This window comes from Theobroma cacao, chromosome 7, assembly GCF_000208745.1.
Source record: "Theobroma cacao cultivar B97-61/B2 chromosome 7, Criollo_cocoa_genome_V2, whole genome shotgun sequence".
Classification (NCBI taxonomy): domain Eukaryota; kingdom Viridiplantae; phylum Streptophyta; class Magnoliopsida; order Malvales; family Malvaceae; genus Theobroma; species Theobroma cacao.
Window position 1 is genome coordinate 6,364,510 of NC_030856.1, and position 24,145 is coordinate 6,388,654.

General features: G+C 34.2%; 3 protein-coding genes across 3 annotated transcripts; 2 read left to right on the forward strand and 1 right to left on the reverse strand.

Annotated features, from left to right (window-relative positions):
* LOC18594157 (probable terpene synthase 9) lies at positions 498–1,369 on the forward strand. Its single transcript, XM_018124267.1, has 3 exons — positions 498–823; positions 907–1,125; positions 1,204–1,369. The coding sequence occupies exons 1-3, from the start codon at positions 498–500 to the stop codon at positions 1,367–1,369; spliced, it is 711 nt and encodes a 236-aa protein (XP_017979756.1).
* LOC108662742 (probable terpene synthase 9) lies at positions 16,105–19,529 on the forward strand. The gene is made up of 7 exons (XM_018124268.1): positions 16,105–16,131; positions 16,706–16,961; positions 17,071–17,443; positions 17,527–17,745; positions 17,824–17,962; positions 18,375–18,629; positions 19,123–19,529. Exons 1-7 carry the CDS (start codon positions 16,105–16,107, stop codon positions 19,414–19,416), a joined length of 1,563 nt encoding a protein of 520 aa, XP_017979757.1. The 3' UTR covers positions 19,417–19,529.
* LOC18594158 (protein DJ-1 homolog B) lies at positions 20,044–24,145 on the reverse strand. Its single transcript, XM_007021637.2, has 8 exons — positions 23,993–24,145; positions 23,706–23,906; positions 22,966–23,115; positions 22,659–22,841; positions 22,444–22,524; positions 21,379–21,579; positions 21,141–21,281; positions 20,044–20,608 (listed from the first exon to the last, which is right to left on the reverse strand). The coding sequence occupies exons 1-8, from the start codon at positions 24,128–24,130 to the stop codon at positions 20,402–20,404; spliced, it is 1,302 nt and encodes a 433-aa protein (XP_007021699.2). The 5' UTR covers positions 24,131–24,145; the 3' UTR covers positions 20,044–20,401.

The following is a 24,145-nucleotide window of genomic DNA, read 5'->3' on the forward strand; positions in this document are numbered from 1 at the left end:
TATTAATTTACTATATATATATATTTAATGAAGTCTCATTAATTATCTTCATGGACAAGGTTGATTAAGCTGATGATTTTAACCTGGTTTGCAGTATGAGGATGAGCATGCAACCCGGCTGGAAGTGTTGAAAGAAGATGCGAAAAGCTTGATTGCTGCCACTTCCATGGAAGATCCTCGAGACCTGTTGAAGCTCATTGACACCATTCAGCGGTTAGGAGTTGCTTATCACTTTGAGAAGGAGATTAAGGTGGCTCTTCATCTTGTTCATGCTTATATTCCCACTGATCTTTACCATACAGCTTTGCAATTTCGACTTCTACGTGAGAATGGTTTTTCCATCAGCTCAGGTGAAAGCATGATACTAGAAAACATTATCAAAGACACTTGAACATTTGATAAAATCTTTCCTTAACGTGCAAGATTATATCTAACGATCTTCATTATAACTCAAAACAGACGTGTTCAACAAATTCATGGACAAAGATGGGAAATTCATGGACAATGTAAGAGAAGATGTGATGGGGCTTTTGAGCTTGTTTGAGGCAGCACATCTTGGGATACCAGGAGAGAATGTCTTAGAAGAAGCAAAGAGTTTTAGCAGAAATCATCTCAATTTGTTAACAGGAAAGCTGGAGAGTAACATAGCTGAGCAGGTTCAACAGTCTCTGGACGTTCCACTGCATTGGAGAATGGCAAGGAGTGAAGCAAGGAACTTCATTGAAGCCTACCAAAGGGATAAGGCAAAGAGCTCTGTCTTGCTCGAGCTTGCTAAGTTGGATTACAATGTCTTGCAATCAATCTACCTAAAGGAGCTAGCAGAGTAATAAGCTATAAACCTATCTACCTACTTTGATATTGCTTATTAATATCTCAAACATGGCTAAAATTTGTGGGCCCATGCAGGTGGTGGGAGGACATGAACTTCAAGGAGAAGCTACCTTTAAGCCGAGATCGATTGATGGAATCCTATGTTGTGGCAGTGGGATCAATCTCTAACCCCCAATTCCCCAAAGGCAGGAAGAATATTGCAAAATTTTGTGCCACGGCAACATGTGTTGATGATGTATACGACAATTATGGATCAATTGATGAGCTTGAAAAATTCACTGAAGCATTGGGTCGGTATATAGTATTATACGTTTATATTAAGTTAATACACTCATTCTCTCTTCATGCCAAATCATTTATATTTCCTAACAGATGGGATATTAAGGCCATGGAGGAACTCCCAGAGTACTTGAAAGTATGCTACTTAGCCCTGTATAACTCTGTTGATGACGTAGTCCAAGATGCCTCCGAACATCTTGACCTGGAAGTTCTACCTTATGTTAAGGACAAAGTAAGTAAGACTAATGGTCACGAGTGATAAATTATTGGCATAATCTTTTATTAGGTTAAATTAAATTTATATATTTTTATTTTAGGTTAAATAGGTATTGATTAATGATTGATTAATTATTATTAATTAAAATATTATTTATAATTTAATATTCACGTGATGAATGAAAAATATTACATTATCATGTCATTATGTCACATCAACATATCATATCATCATATTAATATATGCATTTCTAACCTTAAATGTGACACCTTTGATTCTCGATAATAAAAAATACAAGAATAGTTTTATATTTGATTTTACATTAAGTGCTTATATTCGACCTGTAAAATCCGACCTTATAAAATACTTGTCATGACATACATGTGATGATAGCATGATTGCATGCTAGGAGAGTTCCGAAAAATTTACAAAAGTAGGTATTGTACCTAGAGGTACAACAAAGTTGATTTAAGCCTCGAACTAGATCAAATAGAGAATTTGAGATGAAATTAAGGATATTAAAGTACCAAAATGGTTTAATATGGTGATTTGGAGTTCGAGGATCAATTTGGAGTCAAACGAAATTTTCACTATCCAGGGGCAAAATGGTCATTTGTCACCTGGGGACAAAATGGGAATTTTTAGAAAAGATTTTCTGACCCCATTTGACTTATTAGAGTATGATTTGAGGTTAAGAAGTGAAAAAAAATTTTAATTTCGGTATTTTTCAGAGCATAGGGGTAAAATGATAATTTCACCACCTTAGTGGCAAAATTATAATTTTACACCACCATGACATTTGTCAAGCTCCAGAATTCTACCTCTTATTATTTTATGCTATGGATAAATATTAGAGCATTTGTGGTGGTGAGAAAAGGCTTAAAAATTAAGTTAAAACAAGTGGACCAATAAAAATGTGACATGTGTCAAAATTTTAATATTTTTATATTGCCATTTAAAAGCCAGCCCACACTCTTCCACTCAGCATTTCAAGGCCGACCAGCACCTGCAGAAAAGAGAAGAAAAGAAAAGCAAAACCCTAGGGAGGAAAAACTAAGGAAAAATTGTTGAATTTTCAAGAAATTGTGACTAAAGGTAAGATTTTTAATATTAAGCTTGAAATTCATCTTGCCCATGCATTTTTTTCCATTTTCCATGAATTAAATTCAAGTTTTCATGAGGGGCAATATGCTGGCCAGATTTGGAGAGAGAAAGTTGGTGATGAATTTAGTTGAATTTCAAGGTAACTTAGTGTTTTTAGGTGTTTAGTAACATTTAGTATGAAAATTAAGCAAGAAATCCACATGCCCATTATAGAACCTATCTTGGCTGAATTTTATGGGTGAGGATTGATGATGAATTTGGTTGTTTTTCATGCCATTTAGATGTATTTAGTGCTTAGGAATACCGAAAATCGAAAACGGGTACCGAAAAATTTTACTCTCGTTGTTGGCAATTTGCACCATAATGAGAGATATTTTGGTAATTGCACTTAGAATAGACTTGTAGTGAAGTTTGTGGAATTTTGGGGAGTACTGGAAGTGCAATAAATTAATTGGAATCGAATTGGATGTTTAGACCTATTAAATAGTGTATAGTGCGCGATAGGCCGAACACCTCCCATTTCATTGCATGCATTCATATAGAACATAGAATAGTTTTGTAACGATTTAGCATAAGTATATTAAATTTCCCGTTGCACATTATGTATAGGTGGTGAGCCCTCGGATAAGGGCAAAGGTATTGCACCCGAGGATCAAGAATAGGAGTGTTGTAAATTCCCGTCAAAGTGAGTAACCACTGTTCATCTTATCTATCTAGAGTATTTTTACAATCGTTTTTATGATTTTAAGAATATTGAACCTAAATGAATTTTATGTTTTATGACTAATAATCGATTTAAGGAATAAGGTTTATGACTTATTTTACAATTCAATAATGTTTCTGAAAATGTGAGTATGTGGAGACCAACCTTTGATGTTGCTTATATATTTAAGTTTACGTACCTATGTTTGGAATTGATGATTTATGAACTGATACGTGATGACATATGTGGCTGGGTTTTTGGGTTGTGAAATATATAAACTGTTTGTTTTCCTTTGACAGGCTGGGTAGTATTATGTTAGCCACGTTATGCTGTCAAAATTTTATTGATTGGTGGGTTATTGAATTAGTCACTGCACTAGGCGAGTTTCCGTGGACCAGCCTATTAGAGGGGCACGGTAAACCCCGTTATATTTACCTTAGTAGGAGAGGCGCGAAGGATATCTCCTAAGGTACGATAGAGTTCACTTCACGCCGAACCACCACTTGAGGATGAACTCTGCCAACGCCAAGGGATGGCTAAACTATGTTTTTATGAGTAGTTGTTAACTTAATAACCTTGGCGGACTCGGTTGAATGCCTCAGCCAAGGTATCACCGAGTATGATTTTTGGCATGAGCTAAGTTTTTAAGAAAATCATAAGTCGTGATGTGTATTATAATGAAATGTGTTGTTTTATATGATTTGAAACAAGTACAAAATGTTGTGGATTATGGTATGATGAAAAGTTAACTGTCTCCATTTACTCGGCTTTAGATGTTAATGACGGACTTTGTTTACTCACTGAGTTTATGAAAACTCACCCTTTCTTTTTTAACCATTTCAGGTTCAAGATAATCTGTAGGCAGTCGATTTCATCAAGGATTTCTTTTGGACTTACTTCCTTGAAAATCGTAGGTCTACATTCTTGCACACTTTTGGTTATCTCGGGGTCCATATGCCACTGTAGGATAATTTTGAATACCTGGTTTACTGTATTACTATGTGTATGAATTTATTTTGTTCTCACGCTACAAAAATTATTTATGCATAGTTCTATAAAAATTGTTTTATAAGAAAATGGAATATATTATCGAATATTTTTATTTAGTCTAATTAGTCAACTTTTCACTCCAAATGGATGATTTAGATTGTAAAAATTTATTTTTAATCGTAAATGGATATCTTTCTACCATACGTTGTATTTTTATCAGGTTTCGAAATTTTAGGTAAAAATGACCAAAATACCCCTATGTGGTCAAAATTTTATTTGGATTGTTTTCGATCTAAAATAATTTATTTTCTCTTAAAACTCGATATTTAGTGACTATTGCTCACAGGGGAAGTGAAAAACTGATGCAAGAGCCTTGCGAGGTTTCGGTTGACATACCGAGTAATGAATGATTACCGAGATTTCGCGGCGGTTGTCACGGGCTCGAAGGGAGTGTAGGGTCGTGACACGACCTGTTCAAAAAGTCTAGATCAATAATATATAATTACTAATAATTAAGTAATTTGTGTTGAATGCAGTGGATAGCTTATTGTAGAGGAATGCTAAAAGAAGCACAATGGAATCGGAGTGGATGCATGCCGACTTTGGATGAATATTTAAAAAATGCATGGATCTCTGTTGGTGTTCCAGTAGCCTTGGCCATTTCTCATGTCTGCACAAGTGAGTCCATAACTGAATATTTGCCTCACTGCATTGAGAATTGGTCTACCTTTGAGTTTTTTTATCATACTTGCCTTATTTTTAGGCTTGTAGACGATTTAATGACCTTCAAGGTACAATTAATTTACATGAAATTTGTCATAATCTTACACTGCATTTGCATAGTTTTAAAAAAAATACTTAAAAACCCTTTAAATTATTTTTAAAAATTTAAATAAATTTTATTATTTTATTACATGAAATTATGTTCTCGTATTTTTATTTTAAACCAAATAAAACCTTATACTTTATTTTGGGTGAAATAAGTTATTACAATGGTTGATTTAGTCAAAATGTAACATATCATTTTATACTACATGTCGGTAACATGGCATATTAATATGCCATAATCGGAGATAGCGTGGCATGTTGATGTGTCATAATAATATGATCATGTGATATTTTCATATTCCACATCAACATACATCAGCGATACGAAAGTATAAAATGACAAATAATATTTTAACTAATAGTAATTAATCATCATTAGTTATAAAAGTTTATTAAATGACATTTTGACTAATAGTAATTAGTCAATCATTGTTATTAATGTTTATTTGATTCAAAATAAAAATATAAACAATTAATTGGATACAATAAAAAAATAATTTTTTTTTAATTTTTTTAAAATAATTCAAGAGTTTTTTCAAATATTATATCATAAAGATCCAAGACTAAATTAATAAGTTGACTCTAATTTGTTATATTTTGTCGTGGAGAAAGGCCGAGATGGAAAGAGGAGAGGCAGTGAAATCGATTGGGTGTTACATGATCCAACATGATGTGTCAGAGGAAAAATAATAAATCAACCTTTCAAATGTGTATATCAAAAATCATGAAAATGAAGAAAAAAAATTGATCAACAAAAAGAAAGGTCTTTGGTTAAATAATGAAGAATGTTGATTAACTAAAATTTAAATTGAAAAAATGGCGGGTTGAAGAATATTGAGAAACAGAATCCACTTAGTCGACCAAGATGTGAGTTAGTTGACTAAGAAGCTACTGCCAAAATCTGGGCTTCAAGACAGAACCAACTTAGTCGACCAAGAAATGGTTTAGTCGACTAAGTACACACTGCTAGAATTACCAGAGACAGGAAGTAGAAAATAGAGACGACTTAGTCGACTAAGAGCATTATGCCTGCAAGTTTGAAATTTGTACTAAAAGACAGAGTAACGGCTAGAATCGACTCCCAATTGTCTCCAACGACTAGAAAACTGTCAAACTGCCATTAGAGATGTTTTTCCAAGTATAAAAAGTTCTTCCAACAGATAGAAAAAAGTTTTTTGGAAGTTTTGAAGAGATTTGAGTCATTAAGAGCTGAAAAACCAGAAGATTTCTTCTTTATCTCACTGCACTTAAACGTTTATCCTTTGTTTTTGTATTCTGCACTCAACTTTGTACCATTTAGATCAACTTGTGATCATAGATACTTTCTTTTACTTCTCTTCTTATATTCTTAAAGTGAGGGTGTTACTTTAAGTGTTTGTTTCAAGTTAGGATTGCTTGAATGTGTTAAGGTTCTAACTTAGCTTTGAAAAGTTAGGTGTTGGGTTTTAGTTTAGCCAATGAAAAACTAGTGTAAAAGGTTTTGGCTGAGCCTTGTAAAAGCCATTGTAAAGCTTGGTGAAAGCTTGTGAATTTCACCGTTTCTAGTGGATTGAGTTGGAAAATCCTTGATTAGATAATCAAGGTAGTGGATGTAGGTCTTGGACCAAACCACTCTAAATTGTGCTGTCTTGTTTACTCTGTTTTTGTTTCATTTTCTTTCTATCATTTGTCTCGCTTTTATCTTGACTTAGAGATAATTTTTAAAAGAGCCAAATTATACTATTCACCCCCCCTCTAGCACATATTATTGGGACCAACAGGTGGTACCAAAGCTAGTTCCATGTTATTAAGGTTTAACACCCTTTGGGATGATCCAAATGGCTCTCCAAAAATCCATAATTACTAAGAGACAATCAACAAATAAACAACCTCTGTTTGATGGCTCTAACTATCCTTATTGGAGTACTAGGATGTCAATTTATATTAGAGCTATAGATTATGAAATGTGAGACGTCATAACTGATGGACCCTTTATTCCCTCAAACTTGAATGTAGTTACAAATGAGATGATGCCTAAGTCAACGTCTAAATGGACCGAGGTTGAAACTAAGAAAGTTCAAACAAATTTTAAGGCCATCAATACATTGCATTGTGCCTTGACCCCTACTGAATTCAACACAGTCTCAAATTGTACAACAGCTAAGCAAGTGTGGGACAAACTTAGGATAATCCATGAAGGGACTTCTCAAGTCAAGGAGTCCAAAATAGCCCTCTTGACACATAATTATGAAATGTTCAAAATGGAGCCTAGTGAAGACATCACCAACATGTTAGATAGATTTACAAACATTATAAATAAATTGAGTCAGCTAGGCAAGCCAATACTCGAGCATGAAATAGTTAAAAGACTTCTTAGAAGCCTACCAAAAAATTAAAAGCCTAAAGTGACTACAATCCGAGAGGCCAAGGATCTAAATGTTATTACCTTAGATGAGATTTGTGGTTCTCTCCTTACTCATGAGCTGGAGCTTAAAGAGAAAGAAGAAGAAGAAGAAGATAGGAGAGAAGCAAAGGAAAAGAAAAAGAGCATTACACTTAAAGCCAGCATCCTTGAAGAAAAGCTGGAAGAATTGTCATGTGATGATGATGAAGAGTTAGCTCTGGTTGCAAGAAAATTCAGAAAGCTTATGGGCAGAAGAAACTGGAGACTAGCTAGAAAAGGATTTAGAAAAGATCAAGGTGCTTCATGGAAAATTAGAAACAAAAAGGAGAAGCTGATCTGCTACGAGTGTAAGAAACCTGGTCACTTCAAGTCCGAATGTCTATTGCTGAAAGATGAAACTCCAAAGAAAAACAAGAAATCTAAGAAAGCAATGGTGGTAGCTGCATGGTCGGATAGTGACACATCAAGCTCTGAAGCTGAAGATGAAAAATCTGAGAAAAGAGCAAACATCTGTTTGATGGCACAAGATGATGAAACCAAGGTATCCTCATCCCCCTGTGATATTTCTATTGATGATTTACAAGATGAGTATGAGTGCCTTTATGATGAATTTGAAAAACTCTTTTCAAAATACAAGACTTTAAAGAAAAAGGCTGCATCTCTTGAAAATGATTTGGAAAAGATAAGATAAGAGTTCAATTCTGTTTTTAAGCAAAGAAATTTTCTGCAAGTTGAGTTCGAACATTCAAAAACAGATTTGGAAGTTATGAAATTGGAGCTGGAAAATAGAACTGAAGCTTTGCAAAAGGCAATAGATGAAAATATTGCTCTTAAGAATTTAAGTAAAGAATCATCAAAATAGAGCATAAATTTCAGAAAAAATGCAAATGACTTTTCCCCTAGATGTTATGTTTGTGATAAACTTGGTCATTTATCTTACAACGGCTATAGAAGAAGAAACACACAGAAAACAAAAATGATTTGGGTTCCAAAAGGATCTTACATTGCTACTAACCTTCAAGGACCCATCAAATTATGGGTACCTATAAAGAAAAATTAAAATTTTGTTTTGTAGGTTGAGCTGCACTTAAAGGAGACATGCTCAAGAGTTCAACTCAAGAAGAAGCAGCCTTAGTACATGGACAGTGGCTGCTCACGGCACATGACTTGAGATGAAATGTTATTTGCTCAGTTAGACAAGAGGAAGAAGGTACCGTATCCTTTGGTGATGATTCAAAAGGTAGAATTCATGGGATAGGTACTGTTGGTAAGAACTCCCAAACTCAAATTAGTCATGTGTTTTTAGTAAAAGGTTTAAAGCATAATTTATTGAGTATTAGTCAATTATGTGATAAAGAATTTAAAGTATGTTTTGATTCAATTAAGTGAGAAGTAATAGACATAGGTACAAACAAAGTCTCATTTATAGGAAAAAGATTGAAGAATATGTATGTTGTTTTTCTTGAGGATCTTGAAATAAATAGTGAAATATGTCTTGTTGCAAATGCTGAAAATTACAGCTGGTTATGGCATAAAAGATTAGGACATGTAAGCTTACATACTATGTCAAAATTGATTAGAAAGAACTTAGTTGTGGGGCTGCCAAATTTAAAATTTGAAAATGAGAAAATATGTGATGTTTGTCAACTAGGAAAATAAGTTAGAACATCCTTCAAGACTAAGAAGATTGTGTCAACATCTAGACCTCTTGAATTGTTACATATTGATCTGTTTGGTGCAATAAGCATAACTAGCTTAGGAGGAAAATCTTATGGCTTTGTAATAATTGATGACTATTCTAGGTACACTTGGGTTTATTTTCTTGCTCATAAGAATGATGCTTTATCAGCATTTATAAGTCATTGTAGAAGAGTAGATAATGAAAAAGGACTAGCTATAGTTAGTATAAGGAGTGATCATGGAAGAGAATTTGAAAGTGATGAATTTGAGAAATTTTGTAATGAAAGGGGTTAGATCACAATTTCTCTGCACCTAGAACACCCCAGCAAAATGGAGTTGTAGAGAGGAAAAATCGAACCTTAAAGGAAATGGCTAGAACTATGCTATGTAAGAATAACCTACCAAAATATTTTTGGGCTGAGGCAGTGAACACAACAACTTATATACTTAATAGAGTCTCAATAAGACCCATGATATCTAAGACACCATATGAACTTTACAAGGATAGGAAACCAAATATTTCTCACCTTAGGAGTTTTAGTTGTAAATGCTTTGTATTGAACAATGGAAAATAGCCCTTAGGAAAGTTTGATGCAAAAAGTGATGAGGCAATATTTTTAAGATATGCATTAAACTCTAAGGCTTATAAAGTTTTCAACAAAAGGACTCTAAATGTTAAAGAATCGATCCATGTAGTTTTTGATGAGTCCAATGCTTCACTAAAGGAAATTCATGTTGCTAATGATGATGTAGAAATCCTAGAAAAACAAATGGAAGAAATGAGCTTACAAAACAATAAAAATAGTTAAGAAATCTCAACTAGAAGAGAAAATGAAACTCCATCTCTAGAAGATTTGCAAAGAACTAAAAATCAGCATAATGACCTTCCAAGGAGTTGGAGATTTGTAAGAAACCATCCACAAGATCAAATAATAGGTGACATTTCTCAAGGAGTTAGAACTAGGAGAACAACTAGAGAAACTTGTGAATTTTCAGCTTTCATATCTCAAATTGAGCCTAAAAACTTTGAAGAAGCTGAAAAAGAGGAAAGTTAGATAATGGCCATGCAAGAGGAACTTGACCAATTCACAAGAAACTGTGTATGGTCATTGGTACCTAGACTTTCAAATCACCCTATTGTTGGCACAAAATGGGTGTTTAGAAATAAGGTAGATAAGCAAGGAAATGTAGTTAGAAATAAAGTTAGGTTAGTAGCTTAAGGATACAATCAAGAGGAAGGAATAGACTATGATGAAACCTTTGTACTGGTTGCTAGAATTGAAGCCATAAGGTTGTTGTTAGCTTTTGCAAGCGTCATGAATTTCAAATTGTACCAAATATATGTAAAAAGTGCATTTTTAAATGGATTCATTCAAGAGGAAGTATATGTTGAACAACCACCAGGTTTTGAAGATTTTGAAAAACCAGATCATGTTTTCAAACTTCACAAAGCCTTGTATGGATTGAAACAAGCTCTTAGAGCTTGGTATGAGAGGCTTTCAAAATTTCTAGTTGAGAAAGATTATGTTAGAGGTAGCATTGATACTACATTGTTCATTAAAAGATATTTAAATGATTTAATTGTTGTGCAAATATATGTGGATGACATTGTATTTGGTGCAACTAATGAGGCTTTATGCAAGAACTTTGCTAAAAAAATGTAAGGTGAATTTGAGATGAGCATGATGAGAGAGTTGAAATACTTTCTTGGTCTTCAAATTAAGCAAGGTGAGGAAGGAATCTTCATCAACCAAGAAAGATACACTCAACATATGCTCAAGAAGTTCGATATGCTAAAACTGAAGCCAATCTCCACACCAATGAGTCCATCCACAAGACTTGATCTAGATGAAAAAGGAAAGGATGTAGATCAAAAGCTATATAGAGGTATGATCGGTTCATTACTTTACTTAACACCAAATAGACCAGATATTCAGTTTAGTGTGTGTTTGTGTGCTAGATTTCAATCACAACCTAAAGAATCACACTTAACAGCTGTTAAGAGAATTTTTAGATACCTCTTAAAAACTCAAACTTTAGGCATATGGTATTCTAGAGAATCAACTCTTAGCTTAGTTGGATATTCAAATGCTGACTTTGCTGGTAGCAAAAGTGATAGGAAAAGTACCAGTGGAACATGCCAATTTATAAGTAGTATGCTAGTGTCATGGTCCAGTAAAAAGCAAAATTCAATGGCTTTATCTACAGCAAAAGCAGGGTATGTATCACTAGGTAGTTGCTACGCCCAAATATTATGGATTAAACAACAACTAAAGGACTATGGATTATCAATGCATAACGTACCAATATACTGTGATAATACAAGTGCAATTAATATTTGAAAGAACCCTGTGCAGCATTCTAGGACAAAACACATTGAAATTAGACACCATGTTGTTGGAGACCATATGGTGAAAGGTGATATTAAAATTGAATTTATGAATACTTTGCATCAATTAGCAGATATTTTTACCCAACCTCTGAATGAAGATAGATTCTGTGAAATTAGAAGGAATTTAAGAATGATTAGTGTGCAAGAGTTATGAGAAAATTTTTGGTTCATGCACTTGAAACAAAATGCATTTAGTCGACTAAGGTGAATCTTAGTCAACTAAGAGTTTTCTGGTAGCATTAAATAATAAGATTCAGTGAATAAAATGAAGAAGGAATAAAATAATATAAAAAGTGTGTGTACTGGGTAATAAAGAAAGGAGAAAAACTGGCTAAGTGAATAACCAAAATTTTAGAGGGAACTTTTGAAATTTTAAGCAAATAAAATGAGGCAAAATTTAAGGGGGAGGCAGACGGTTTTCTAAGGGAAATTAAAACTGCTTACAACTTATTTCTCCACATTTTCTCTCCCCTAAAACTCAATCATCTAAAACTAAAACCCATTCTCTCTACATTCTCACCTCTGAAACCGACTCACACAAAACCAAAACCTTCGAGCCCCAGTCAGAAATCTTCATAATCAAAATGGCAAAGACCTTTCAGAGTAGGGAAATCATTAAAAAGAGGAAAGGAAAAAGGCCACTAGTAGAAGAGTCAGAAGCAAAAATGTTGAAGAAGAAATAGAAAATCGAGTTTGCATCAAATAGTGAAAAATCTGGAAAGTCACAAAAAGAAAAAGAACAGAAAACAGAGAAGAAGAAAGAAAAAGGAAAAACATCAAAGAAAGGTAAATCTCTGTCCTCTAAATTTAGAAACAAAATTCATGAGGATAGGTTCCAGAAAATTGAAAATGCATCAATCACTTGCGAAAAATTTATCGACTGGAACAGTTTTAATGAAGTGCCTAAATTTAAAGCAGTTTTATCAGACTATTTTGAGGAGATGAAACTGAAATATTTCAGTACTTTTAAGAATCGAGCTTATAGTGCAAGTTTGGTTAAAGAATTTTATTCTAGTATAGCAGTTAAGAAAGATGAATTAGAAGAGTCGAATGATTATCTTGAGGATGGCCTGAATGTATTTTTAAATGGGAAAGAATTCACTGTGACTACTACTGATTTGGGTAGTTTACTTAACATTGAGTGCGAAGAGGGTGAATTTGAATTCCCAGAAAACTATGATCCTTCCTCCTTGTGGGAAATGATTATTGGAAAGAAAGAGAAATATTCTTCTAAAAGTAATGCTGGTTTGATCACAAGTCCACAAATTCGAATATTGCATTATTTCATTGCTGCTAATGCTCATGGAAGAGGGGGAAGCTTTAGTTATATTAGTCTGCATGACCTTTGGCTAATGGAACATGCCTTTAATGGGAGTCCACTGAACCTAGGAAGATTTATGATTGAGAGAATGAAAAGAGCCTGTAGATTGGAAAAGATTAATCTGCCATATGGGAATATCATTACTGCACTAATGCAGAAAAAGAGGATTTGGAGTTCAAGATATGTAATGGATCAGGTAAAGAGCAGAGATCAATCTATCTACCTCGGGAGTTTATCTAAGATGGGATACAAACTTGAAGGAGAAAATTATATCCAGTGAAATGGTCTTCAATCTCTTGATGAGAATGGATGGAAAGCTCACTGATCAAGGAGCTAGATTGTAAAAAATTGAAGAAAAAATTACTGAACTAGAAAAAGAATTGAAAAGAAAAGAGAAAATGTCATCAGAACCTGCTGCTGCAGATTCCTCTGAAACACCAAGTGTTGCATCAACACAGCAAGGTGTTGAGGATTCAGCTGTGCAAGCAGAAGGATTTGTTTCTCATGAAACAAGTCCTGGTGTTCAAGCTGAGGGCTCAACTTATAGAACTGTCAGTCCTGTCCTTCAGACAGAGGACTCACATCCTGGTGTTGATCAACCAGCTAAAGCTCCATCATCTGAACACCAGAGTAAGGACAAGTCAGACCAAGGAACAGAAGTAATTGGTTCAGGATCTGAGAAACAGCATCCCTCTACTCCAAATTCAGAAGAAGTATCCATTATGGATGTCTTCCAACAAATGGTCCAAGAAGAGCAAGCTGAGAAACAGGCTGAAAAAGAAGCTACAGAGACAGAAGCTCAACAGGATGCACCTGCACCAGCTTCTAAAGTAAAAGTAAAATCTAAGAAAAAGAAGCAAAAAGTCACTGCAGCATCACAAGAGAAGGAAGCCATTGCAGCAAAATCCAAGCCACCAACCAAGGGCAAGAAAACTATGGCCACAAAGATAGCATATCTCAGGAGAAGGAAGTCCTCCTGATTGGTAGAGAAATCCAAGCTAGCTCCAATATCTTCTTCTTAAAATCCAATCAATGTCTTTGACAAATCCTCAACAGAACCTTCCCATAAAAAATCATCACCTCTACGAGAACCTTTTCCTTTTCCTTTGAATCCTTTTTATGACACTGAATCCACACCCTCTAATACCTCAGATGACTAGAAATCCCTTGATTTGATGCTGACAAAAAGTGAGAGTATGGCAGAATCTTAAGAAGGCAGAACCTTAGGAAATTAATTAAAAAAATGTTAGGGTGGAGGAACCAGGAATTTAGGAAAGAAAGGAAGTAGAAATGAATCAAGGGCATTTTAGAAATATTAACTGTTGTTTTTGTTTTCTTGCTGGTTATGCCATGACAGCAATCGAACGCTTAACTTTAATTTTGTTGTTGATATTTTTATGGATGATTATAGTATTTTGCTGATATGTTTATAGTACTTTGATGCTGAAAATTGAATACTTGATGATATTCTGCTATTTATGACACTTTAACTGCTGTTGATAAAAGTCTGTCACTGCACTGATGTTGAGATTTGCATACTGATTACTGATCTTTACTATAAATTATATTTGTGAATGGATATGGATGCTAAGTATAGTGTATCTGATGATTGTTGAATGGTATAGACAAAATCTGGTAATAATATGTTAATGACAGACACTGTTGAAATTTTGATAAGAAACTGTTAACATTCATCTGCTGCAAATTATCTTAAAAGATCTGCATATATATATATATTCTGAAGGAACGATGTCATTTTCTATATGACATGAACAAAATTTGCTGAAATGAATAAGCTAAATATGCACACATTAAGGGGGAGCACACACTTAGGGGGAGCAATCCTCACTTTCTGCTGAAATTAAAAAGAATAAAAGACTGTGCTGTTAATCAAGGAATGTTTTGTCATCATCAAAAAGGGAGAGATTGTTGGTTCCATTAGTTTTTGATGATAATGAAACATTCCCATTTCATTTGTATCTAACATTTCCACCTAAATGTGCAGGATAAAAAGTTATATGGAAATAATAAATCAACATTTCAAATGTGTATATCAAAAATCATGAAAATGAAGAAAAACGATTGATCAACAAAAAGAAAGGTCTTTAGTTAAATAATGAAGAATGTTGGTTGACTAAAATTTAAATTAGAGAAACAACGAGCTAAAGAATATTGAGAAACAGAATCAACTTAGTCGACCAAAATGTGAGTTAGTTGACTAAGAAGCTACTGCCAAAATCTGGGCTTCAAAACAGAACCAACTTAATCGACCAAGAAATGGGTTAGTCAACTAAGTGCACATTGCCAGAGACAGGAAGTAGAAAATAGAGACGACTTAGTCGACTAAGATATCGATTAGTCGACTAAGAGCATTCTGCTTGCAAGTTTGAAATTTGCACTAAAAGACAGAGTAACGGCTAAAACCGACTCTCAACTGTCTCCAATGGCTAGAAAACTATCAAACTGCTATCAGAGATGTTTCTCCAAGTATAAAAGGGTCTTCCAACAATTAGAAAGAAGTTTTTTGGAAGTTTTGAAGAGATTTGAGTCATTAAGAGCTGAAAAACCAAAAGATTTCTTCTTCATCTCACTGCACTTAAACGCCCATCTTTTGTATTTGTATTTTGCACTCAACTTTGTACCATTTAAATCAACTTATGATCATAGATACTTTCTTTTACATCTCTTCTTGTATTCTTAGAGTGAGAGAGTCAATTTAAGTGTTTGTTTCAAGCTAGGATTGCTTGAATGTGTTAAGGTTCTAACTTAACCTTGAAAAGTTAAGTGTTGGGTTTTAGTTTAACCCGTGAAAAACTAGTGTAAAAGGTTTTGGCTGAGCCTTGTAAAAGTCATTGTAAAGCTTGGTGAAAGCTTGTGAATTTCACCGTTTCTAGTGGATTGAGTTGAAAAATCCTTGGTTGGATAATCAAGGTTGTGGATGTAAATCATAGACCGAACAACTCTAAATTGTGCTGTCTTGTTTACTCTATTTTTGTTTCATTTTCTTTCCATCATTTATCTCACCTTTATCTTGACTTAAAGATAATTTTTTAAAGAGTCAAATTGTGCTATTCACCCCCTTTTAATACATATTATTGAAACCAACATTGGATAGGACGCTAATATTNAGACATGGGCCCTGTCATCAAATTTATGGACTTGTATGTTGGCTGGGGCCTCTTTTGTTTTATAGGAACCATCCACCAATTTCAATAAATTTGTTTCAGCTCCTAGCTCCCCGTTTATTTCTCTGTCCTCCAAAATTTTCTCCCTCCGCCAGTTATGCTATGTAACTCTTATTCCACCTATTTACGTAACTCCTCAAGTTGCTTCACCTACCTGATTGTACCCTAACAAATCCTTATTGGCTTCCTACATGCGGGAAACCAAAATCACCACCAAGGTTATTCTGGTTGCGCTTCCATCATTAATAGTATACTATTATTATTATTATTATTATATAAAAAAACAAGGACTTTCAAAGTTGAAATCTCTTCTTTAAAAGACCTCAGTGTGTATAAACTGTTAAGTGTTTAAGGTTTCTTCAGAACTACTTGACCTTGAGATGAGGTGGACCAATACTAGCAGTGTGCAAATTCAAACCTAATTGAAGAACCAATTTGAATCAAATTGAGTTTGATTTTTCGGTTTGTTTAGTTTGGTGTTTAGTTACAACAGTTTAATTAGTTTGGTTTTTTATTGAGAAAATTTGTAATTGAACTAATCGAAGTGAAAAATGCTTTTATAAAGAGGGATAATTTTATTGATTACACAAGTCTTTCTCCACAAAAATTCTAATTTTTATTATAGCTAAGTTAAGGTGTGAATCATGTGGATTTGAACTCAAGCAAGTAAATCAAACGTTATTTGATATCTAATATATATATATATATATATATATATATATTTAATGAAGTCTCATTAATTATCTTCATGTACAAGGTTGATTAAGCTGATGATTTTAACCTGGTTTGCAGTATGAGGATGAGCATGCAACCCGGCTGGAAGTGTTGAAAGAAGATGCAAAAAGCTTGATTGCTGCCACTTCCATGGAAGATCCTCGAGACCTGTTGAAGCTCATTGACACCATTCAGCGGTTAGGAGTTGCTTATCACTTTGAGAAGGAGATTAAGGAGGCTCTTCATCTTGTTCATGCTTATATTCCCACTGATCTTTACCATACAGCTTTGCAATTTCGACTTCTACGTGAGAATGGTTTTTCCATCAGCTCAGGTGAAAGTATGATACTAGAAAACATTATCAAAGACACTTGAACATTTGATAAAATCTTTCCTTAACGTGCAAGATTATATCTAACGATCTTCATTATAACTCAAAACAGACGTGTTCAACAAATTCATGGACAAAGATGGGAAATTCATGGACAATGTAAGAGAAGATGTGACGGGGCTTTTGAGCTTGTTTGAGGCAGCACATCTTGGGATACCAGGAGAAGATGTCTTAGAAGAAGCAAAGAGTTTTAGCAGAAATCATCTCAATTTGTTAACAGGAAAGCTGGAGAGTAACATAGCTGAGCAAGTCCAACAGTCCCTGGACGTTCCGCTGCATCGGAGAATGGCAAGGAGTGAAGCAAGGAACTTCATTGAAGCCTACCAAAGGGATAAGGCAAAGAGCTCTGTCTTGCTCGAGCTTGCTAAGTTGGATTACAATGTCTTGCAATCAATCTACCTAAAGGAGCTAAAGGAGCTAGCAGAGTAATAAGCTATAAATCTACCTACCTTCTTTGATATTGCTTATTAATATCTCAAACATGGCTAAAATTTGTGGGCGCATGCAGGTGGTGGGAGGATATGAACTTCAAGGAGAAGCTACCTTTCGGCCGAGATCGATTGATAGAATGCTATATTTTGGCACTGGGATCAATCGCTAACCCCCAATTCTCCCAAGGCAGGAAGAATACTGCAAAATTGTGTGCCGTGGCAACATATGTTGATGACGTATACGACAATTATGGATCAATTGATGAGCTTGAAAAATTCACTGAAGCATTAGATCGGTATATAGTCTTATACGTTTATATTAAGTTAACATACTCATTCTCTCTTCATACCAAATCTTTTATATTTCCTAACAGATGGGATATTAAGACCATGGAGGAACTCCCAGAGTACATGAAAGTATGCTACTTAGCCCTGTATTACTCTGTCGATGAAGTAGTCCAGGATGCCTCTAAACATCTTGACCTGGAAGTTCTACCTTACGTTAAGGACAAAGTAAGACAGACTAATGGTCACGAGTGAAAAATTATTAGCATAATATTTTTATTAGATTAAATTAAATTTATGTATTTTTATTTTGAATTAAATAAATCTTGATAAATGATTGATTAATTATTATTAGGTAAAATATCACTTATAATTTAATATTCACATAATGAATGAAAAATATTATATTACTATATCATCATATCAAATCAACATATCATGTCATTATATTAATGAACGTATTTTTAATTTTAAATATAACACTTTTGATTTTCGATAATAAGAAACGCATGAATAATTTTATATTTGATTTTATATTAATTATTTATATTCGACTTGTTCGAAAAGTCTAGATCAATCTCCTTTTTCTTGATAAATGAATAATATTTGTTAATAATTAAGTAATTTGAATTGAATGCAGTGGATAGCTTATTGTAGAGGAATGCTGAAAGAAGCACAATGGAATCAGAGTGGATACATGCCGACTTTTGATGAATATTTAAAAAATGCATGGATCTCTATTGGTGCTCCAGTACTCTTGACCATTTCTTATTTCGGCATAAGCGAGTCCATAACTGAATATATCCCTCACTGCATTGAGAATTGGTCTACCTCTGAGTTATTTTATCGTCCCAGCCTTGTTTTTAGGCTTGTAGATGATTTAATGACCTCCAAGGTACAATTAATTTCCATCAAATTTGTCATAATCTTACATTGCATATGCATAGTTATAAAAAAATATATTTAAAAACACTTTAAATTATTTTTAAAATTTTAAATAAATTTTTATTTTTTTATTACATTCAATCAAATTCTTATATTTTTATTTTAAATTAAATAAAACCTTTTGAGTACAATAAGTCATTATAATTATTGATTTAGTTAAAATGTTACATGTCATTTTATATTATATATCGTTAACCTGACATACTGATATGTCATAATAGAGAATAACGTGACATGTTGTGCGGCATAATGACATGATCATATGATATTTTTACTCTCCATATCATCGTCACATTAGCGATACGAGAGTATAAGACTAAATTAATAAAGATTTATTTAAATTTTTTTAAATAGTTAAAGAGTTTTTCAAGCATTATGTTATAAAGATTCAAGACTAAATTAATAAGTTGACTCTAATTTTTTATATTTTGTCATGGAGGAAGGCCGAGATGGAAAAAGGAGAGATAGTGAATTCAATTCGGTGTTACATGGTCCAACATGATGTGTCCGAGGAAGAAGCACAAGATAACATCGAAGGCCTCATTAGCTACTCATGGAAGAAGCTTAACGAGATGGTTGTTCGCAATTCTTATCCTCTTCCAACGGTGAAACTAGCAATGGACACGGCACGATGCGTACAGCGAATATACAAGTATGGTGACTTCTTTGGTACTCAAACCCAAGCCAATATAGATTGTGTGCGTAAATTACTGTTTGAGCCCATCCCCATGGATTGAAAGAGCAAGCAAACGGTCGCAAAAAGAATAAAGGATCATCAACATTAGACTGGGAAATTGAAGGTTCCAAGTTTATTGTTGATTTTATAAAGTTTTAATGATGTGGTTCGTAGTTTGGTTTCGTTATCTTTTAAATAAAGATATAACTGAGATTGTAACTTAATGATCTCAAGTTTGAATTTTATGATAAGTAGTGTAAAATTTATATTTGAGATAAAAGAGGACTACTCTTTATTGTGTAAATTAAGATTGCATGTACTGAAGTATTAATATTAATAAAGATGTTACATATTGAGTGTTGGTAAGTAAAAGTGAAATGAAATTGTTATTGCAAAACTAATTGATTTTGATCTTTCATAGCATAAAAGTTAACGGGATAAATATTAAATGTCACCTTTATATTTTAATTACGTTGAATTTTATCAAGGTATTTTTATTTTAATTAATTTTCAGACAAAAAAAATAAGTTTTTACTGACAGATTCATTCGCATTGGTGATTACTAATAAAATAGCGACAAATTTCCGATCAAATGGTGACGGGCGCATTACCAGAGTAATTGACTCTTAAATAAAATTACAGAAAACCATTTTGTCGGAGACTTAGCTCTGTAACTTCAAATTGCATGTAAAAAATGAATTAATACATTAGACTTACTATTACCTTCTGCCAAACGAAAATCAAGAAAATGGTTTCAGCCCTTACATGTTCATGAAACAAGTGACTATCTATTTTTCTGCTTCGTATTCTCTTTCAGCATTCAGCCTGTACACCCAGGCAGGAATCAAGGATTCAAAGATGTTAGATTATCACATGATAAGTCTTGTTGCTGAGCTCTTCCAAAGCTCATTTATTTATCAACAAACTGTTGTACATAACCGCACACGTGACATGTTCACATTCAAACGCAAATTTACCTTCCCCTGTATCTTCTCATAGCATATTCTATGGTAGCAAGGACCGAGGACAAACATTCAGACCAGCGCCTACTGGCGTACAAAAAGCATTACTTTTGCTAGCTCTAAAGCTTTCTGGCGTCCAAAAAACTTCTCCACGATTCCTAGTGCAAACTCCATGGCAGTTCCAGGGCCCCTGCTTGTAATGAGGTTGCCGTCAACCACAACTCTGTTGTCAATGAAACTCTGATCTGACAGCTTGTTGCACATTGCAGGGAAAGCTGTGGCCTTTTTGCCCTGGAAAATAGCAGAATACAACTGTTAAAACATTCGAGAATACTGAATGCAGAAAATTCCTGAAGACTTGTGTACCATTTTCTTTTAACTCAAGATCTATATACAAATATAATTACAAGAGTCGCACACAAACTTAAGCATGTGTAGGTTATATTATTATTATTAAAGTAACACAATTCAATGTGCAAAAGCAAGCACAATTTCAAAATTATTTTTAAACTTTGTGCGACAGTGAAAGTTTAAAGTTTCAAAGCCTAGGAGCCAATGACTACAGTTAAACAGCTTACAATGACCTTATAGCCTAATGATAAATTCTTATGTACAAAATATTAGTAGAATTATTTAATCCAGTCTCCTGAATGGCAGAGACTACTTCACAGAGCAACAGTTGATTATGGGTTTTTAAATACTTCTTGTTTATAATTTAGTTTATGAATTACTCAAGGGTGTCAAGTAAATTGGCTTTTACAACATTCATAGTCACACGACAAGTATTCTCCCCATGCAAATATTAACATGATTAAAATTAGACCTTGAGTAAGCCATGGGGCTCCAAGACCAACGCTGGAGATGCACATATAGCTCCATAGGGTTTGTTTGATTGCATCTGCTTCTTTAGCAAGTTCACCAGCTTATCTGAGTTAGCAAATACTTGGGCACCGCCAAGTCCACCCTGAAAATATGCAAGAAAAGGTTCATACTGTATTTAGCAAAGAAAGAAAGAGTTGGCAGGAAACGGAGACAAGAAACATGACAGAATCCCAACATACCGGCAAGACTATTAGGTCATATGAAAGTTTAGCAGCTTCATCAAGAAGCATATCTGCCACTAACTTTACTTTCCTAGAAGCCAGAATTTCAAGATTGTCTCCAACAGAGGCCACCACAACATTTGCCTTCGCTCGACGCAGGATATCAATGATTATAACTGCTTCCATTTCTTCTGAGCCATCAGCAATTGGTACAAGGATCTGAAATATTAACAAAAAGCAACTTTTATAATAGAAAAGAAATGAAATATAACCCCAAAATTTGGTACAATAGAAGGAAGACAAATTTGGATGTCAAAACACATGGAATTGAATATCGGAACAAAGTTGCAACTGATTGCACAGAATCATATTGGGCAAGGAAATGAAGAGTATTTGAATATTAAGACAACTATCTTCTTGCTGCAATCAACTTACAAACTATCCAGTATGTTAAATCAACAGTACCTAATGTTTTGATTCCCAATCTATTAGGATGTTATTACAAGTTCAACTAAGAGAGGCAAAAGCAGAAAGAGGGAAAAGGTTATTACCCAAGTGTTCTTGCGTATTTAGGAGTCTAAATTGCTACTCTGTAAAAGCAAAGAAGAAAAGACAACTGTAAAAATTGCCAGATGCCAGCCATTTCCTTAGATGTGAAGCTAAGATACCTACCTAGGATCCAATTTTTCCAACTTTGATTGGTTCTCACTTTAGGCTTTTCTAGTCTTTATGCACTTCATTAGCTAGTTCTAATTGTTGCTTCCCTCGAAAATCTTAAGACTCGCAAATCGGAACTCTTTCTGAAGATCCTAATTAGATTATTGGGGTGAGAATATAGATCCTGCATTAAATACAAACTGGAAAATGTGTACTGAGACATGCTTTAGAATAAAGATTAATACGTCAAATATCATTTCAAAATTTGATAAAATGAAAGCAATAAACCAATGCCAAAACCTCACCTGAGGGTTATTATTGCATTTCCATTCCATGGGGATTCAACTCAGTGTTTGTACACTCATCACCATGGTTCATTTCAAAATTTGACAAAATGAAAGCAATAAACCAATCCCAAAACCTCACCTGAGGGTTATTATTGCGTTTCCATTCCATGGGATTCAACTCAGTGATTGTATACTCATCACCATGGTTCGGACGCATCACCTGAAGATAATCAGTTCCCTTTTAGCAAACAGTGGTTTCATTTTATTGAACTTCCAATTAGCCACATGGCTTTTCCCTTTTCCCTTTTCCCCAAAAGAATGCATAAATAACTACTGTAGTAAAAGTGTGCATACCAATGGCCCAGAAACTTCATCAGCCTTCTCTTTGCCATACAATTGCTCCACTAGTGCCACAGCAAACTCCATGGTAGTGCCAGGTCCACGACTTGTCACAACCTTGCCATCCTGCTGAACTCTTGATTCAACAGCTGTTGCACAAGATGTCAGTTGCTCCATAAATGATGGGTAACAGGTGGCCTGTCAGAAACAATATGATGATTATGAGTTCAATCATGCAACATTATACACGATAAAAGTCACGCCAACAACCGTATCATGATCTCTGAAATAATTTAGATAAAATTTATCACTTAGTACTCACTTTCAGTCCCTTCAACAGACCCCACGAACCAAGCGCAACAGCAGGTGAAGCACAAACAGCAGCATAAAGCCGCCCATCTGCAGCCTGCTTCTTCACAACACTTTCAAGAGCTCCACAATTTTTAAGGTTGGTAGCACCAGGCATGCCTCCCTAATAGCAAAAGTTTCAATGAGAAAATTCATCGGAAAAGTACATATTTGAGCACAAACACGGCAAACAAGAAAAATATGACCATATTAGAACCTAAGAGCATTGAAAACACACGAGAAGGCCAAAATTGCTTCTACCAGATATAAATTGAAATTTTATACTGAGTAATAAACATCAAATTAGACTTTGTTTCCATACCAATAAAAGGTTAGGATATTCGATTTGTTCTAAAAAAATGTAAAATATGTAAGAAAAAAATCACTTTTATAACAAAAAATAAAATAAATTTTCTCTAAAAAAAATTACTATTTTAAATTCATACAAATTATTCACTTTTATAACTAAAAAATAAAACACTTATTGCATTTTTCTTCAAAAAATCACTAATTTACTTTCATACAACATATTTGCTTTTGAAACCAAAAGAGCTTTTTCATTTTTGCTTGCAGAAGTAAAAACAAAAAGCAATAAATAATAAAAAGAAGTCTCAACTTTTTAACCAATTTTTTTTTAATTTTTCATATTTTGCATTTCACTTCAACACCAAAACCCAAAGAAAAGAGGTAAGAAACAAAAGAATTACAACTTACAGGAAGAGCGATGAGATCAAAAATGGTGTTAGTACAATCAACGACGAGAGCATCAGCAACGATCTTAACACCGTGGCAAGCGTCAACAGGAAGCTGTTTCTCGACGGAAGCCACCGTCACGTCAGCTCCCGATCTCCTTAAGACGTCGATCGTAATCACAGCTTCCATCGGCTCCGTCCCGTTCGCAATCGGAACCAAAACCTAAAAAACAAAAATTAAAAAAAAATCAAAATCACAAAAAAAGCATAAAGTGAAGAAGATTTTTATTTTCTTTTTTTGGTGTTTACCTTTTTAGCCATGGTGGTTGAAGCAGAGGCGGAGAAGGAGAAGCGAGGGAATTTGAGAGCAGAGAAATGGAAATGGCGGAGCTTGGGAGTAAATGGAAGAGAGTGAGGTGTCAAGTGGCGTAGTTGTAATAATGCCATTCGGCTTGGGGGGTT

Excerpts from the sequence above, each read along its gene's own strand:
- LOC18594157 (XM_018124267.1), top strand. The coding sequence starts at position 498 with ATGGACAATGTAAGAGAAGATGTGATGGGGCTTTTGAGCTTGTTTGAG. Across the intron at positions 824-906 it reads TACCTAAAGGAGCTAGCAGA|GTGGTGGGAGGACATGAACT; the intron begins GTAATAAGCTAT and ends GGGCCCATGCAG. Across the intron at positions 1,126-1,203 it reads TTCACTGAAGCATTGGGTCG|ATGGGATATTAAGGCCATGG; the intron begins GTATATAGTATT and ends ATTTCCTAACAG.
- LOC108662742 (XM_018124268.1), top strand. The coding sequence starts at position 16,105 with ATGCGGGAAACCAAAATCACCACCAAG. Across the intron at positions 17,963-18,374 it reads TACCTTACGTTAAGGACAAA|TGGATAGCTTATTGTAGAGG; the intron begins GTAAGACAGACT and ends AATTGAATGCAG. Across the intron at positions 18,630-19,122 it reads ATGATTTAATGACCTCCAAG|GCCGAGATGGAAAAAGGAGA; the intron begins GTACAATTAATT and ends TCATGGAGGAAG.
- LOC18594158 (XM_007021637.2), bottom strand. The coding sequence starts at position 24,130 with ATGGCATTATTACAACTACGCCACTTGACACCTCACTCTCTTCCATTT. Across the intron at positions 23,907-23,992 it reads CAACCACCATGGCTAAAAAG|GTTTTGGTTCCGATTGCGAA; the intron begins GTAAACACCAAA and ends TTTGTTTTTTAG. Across the intron at positions 23,116-23,705 it reads TTGATCTCATCGCTCTTCCT|GGAGGCATGCCTGGTGCTAC; the intron begins GTAAGTTGTAAT and ends TTTTGCTATTAG.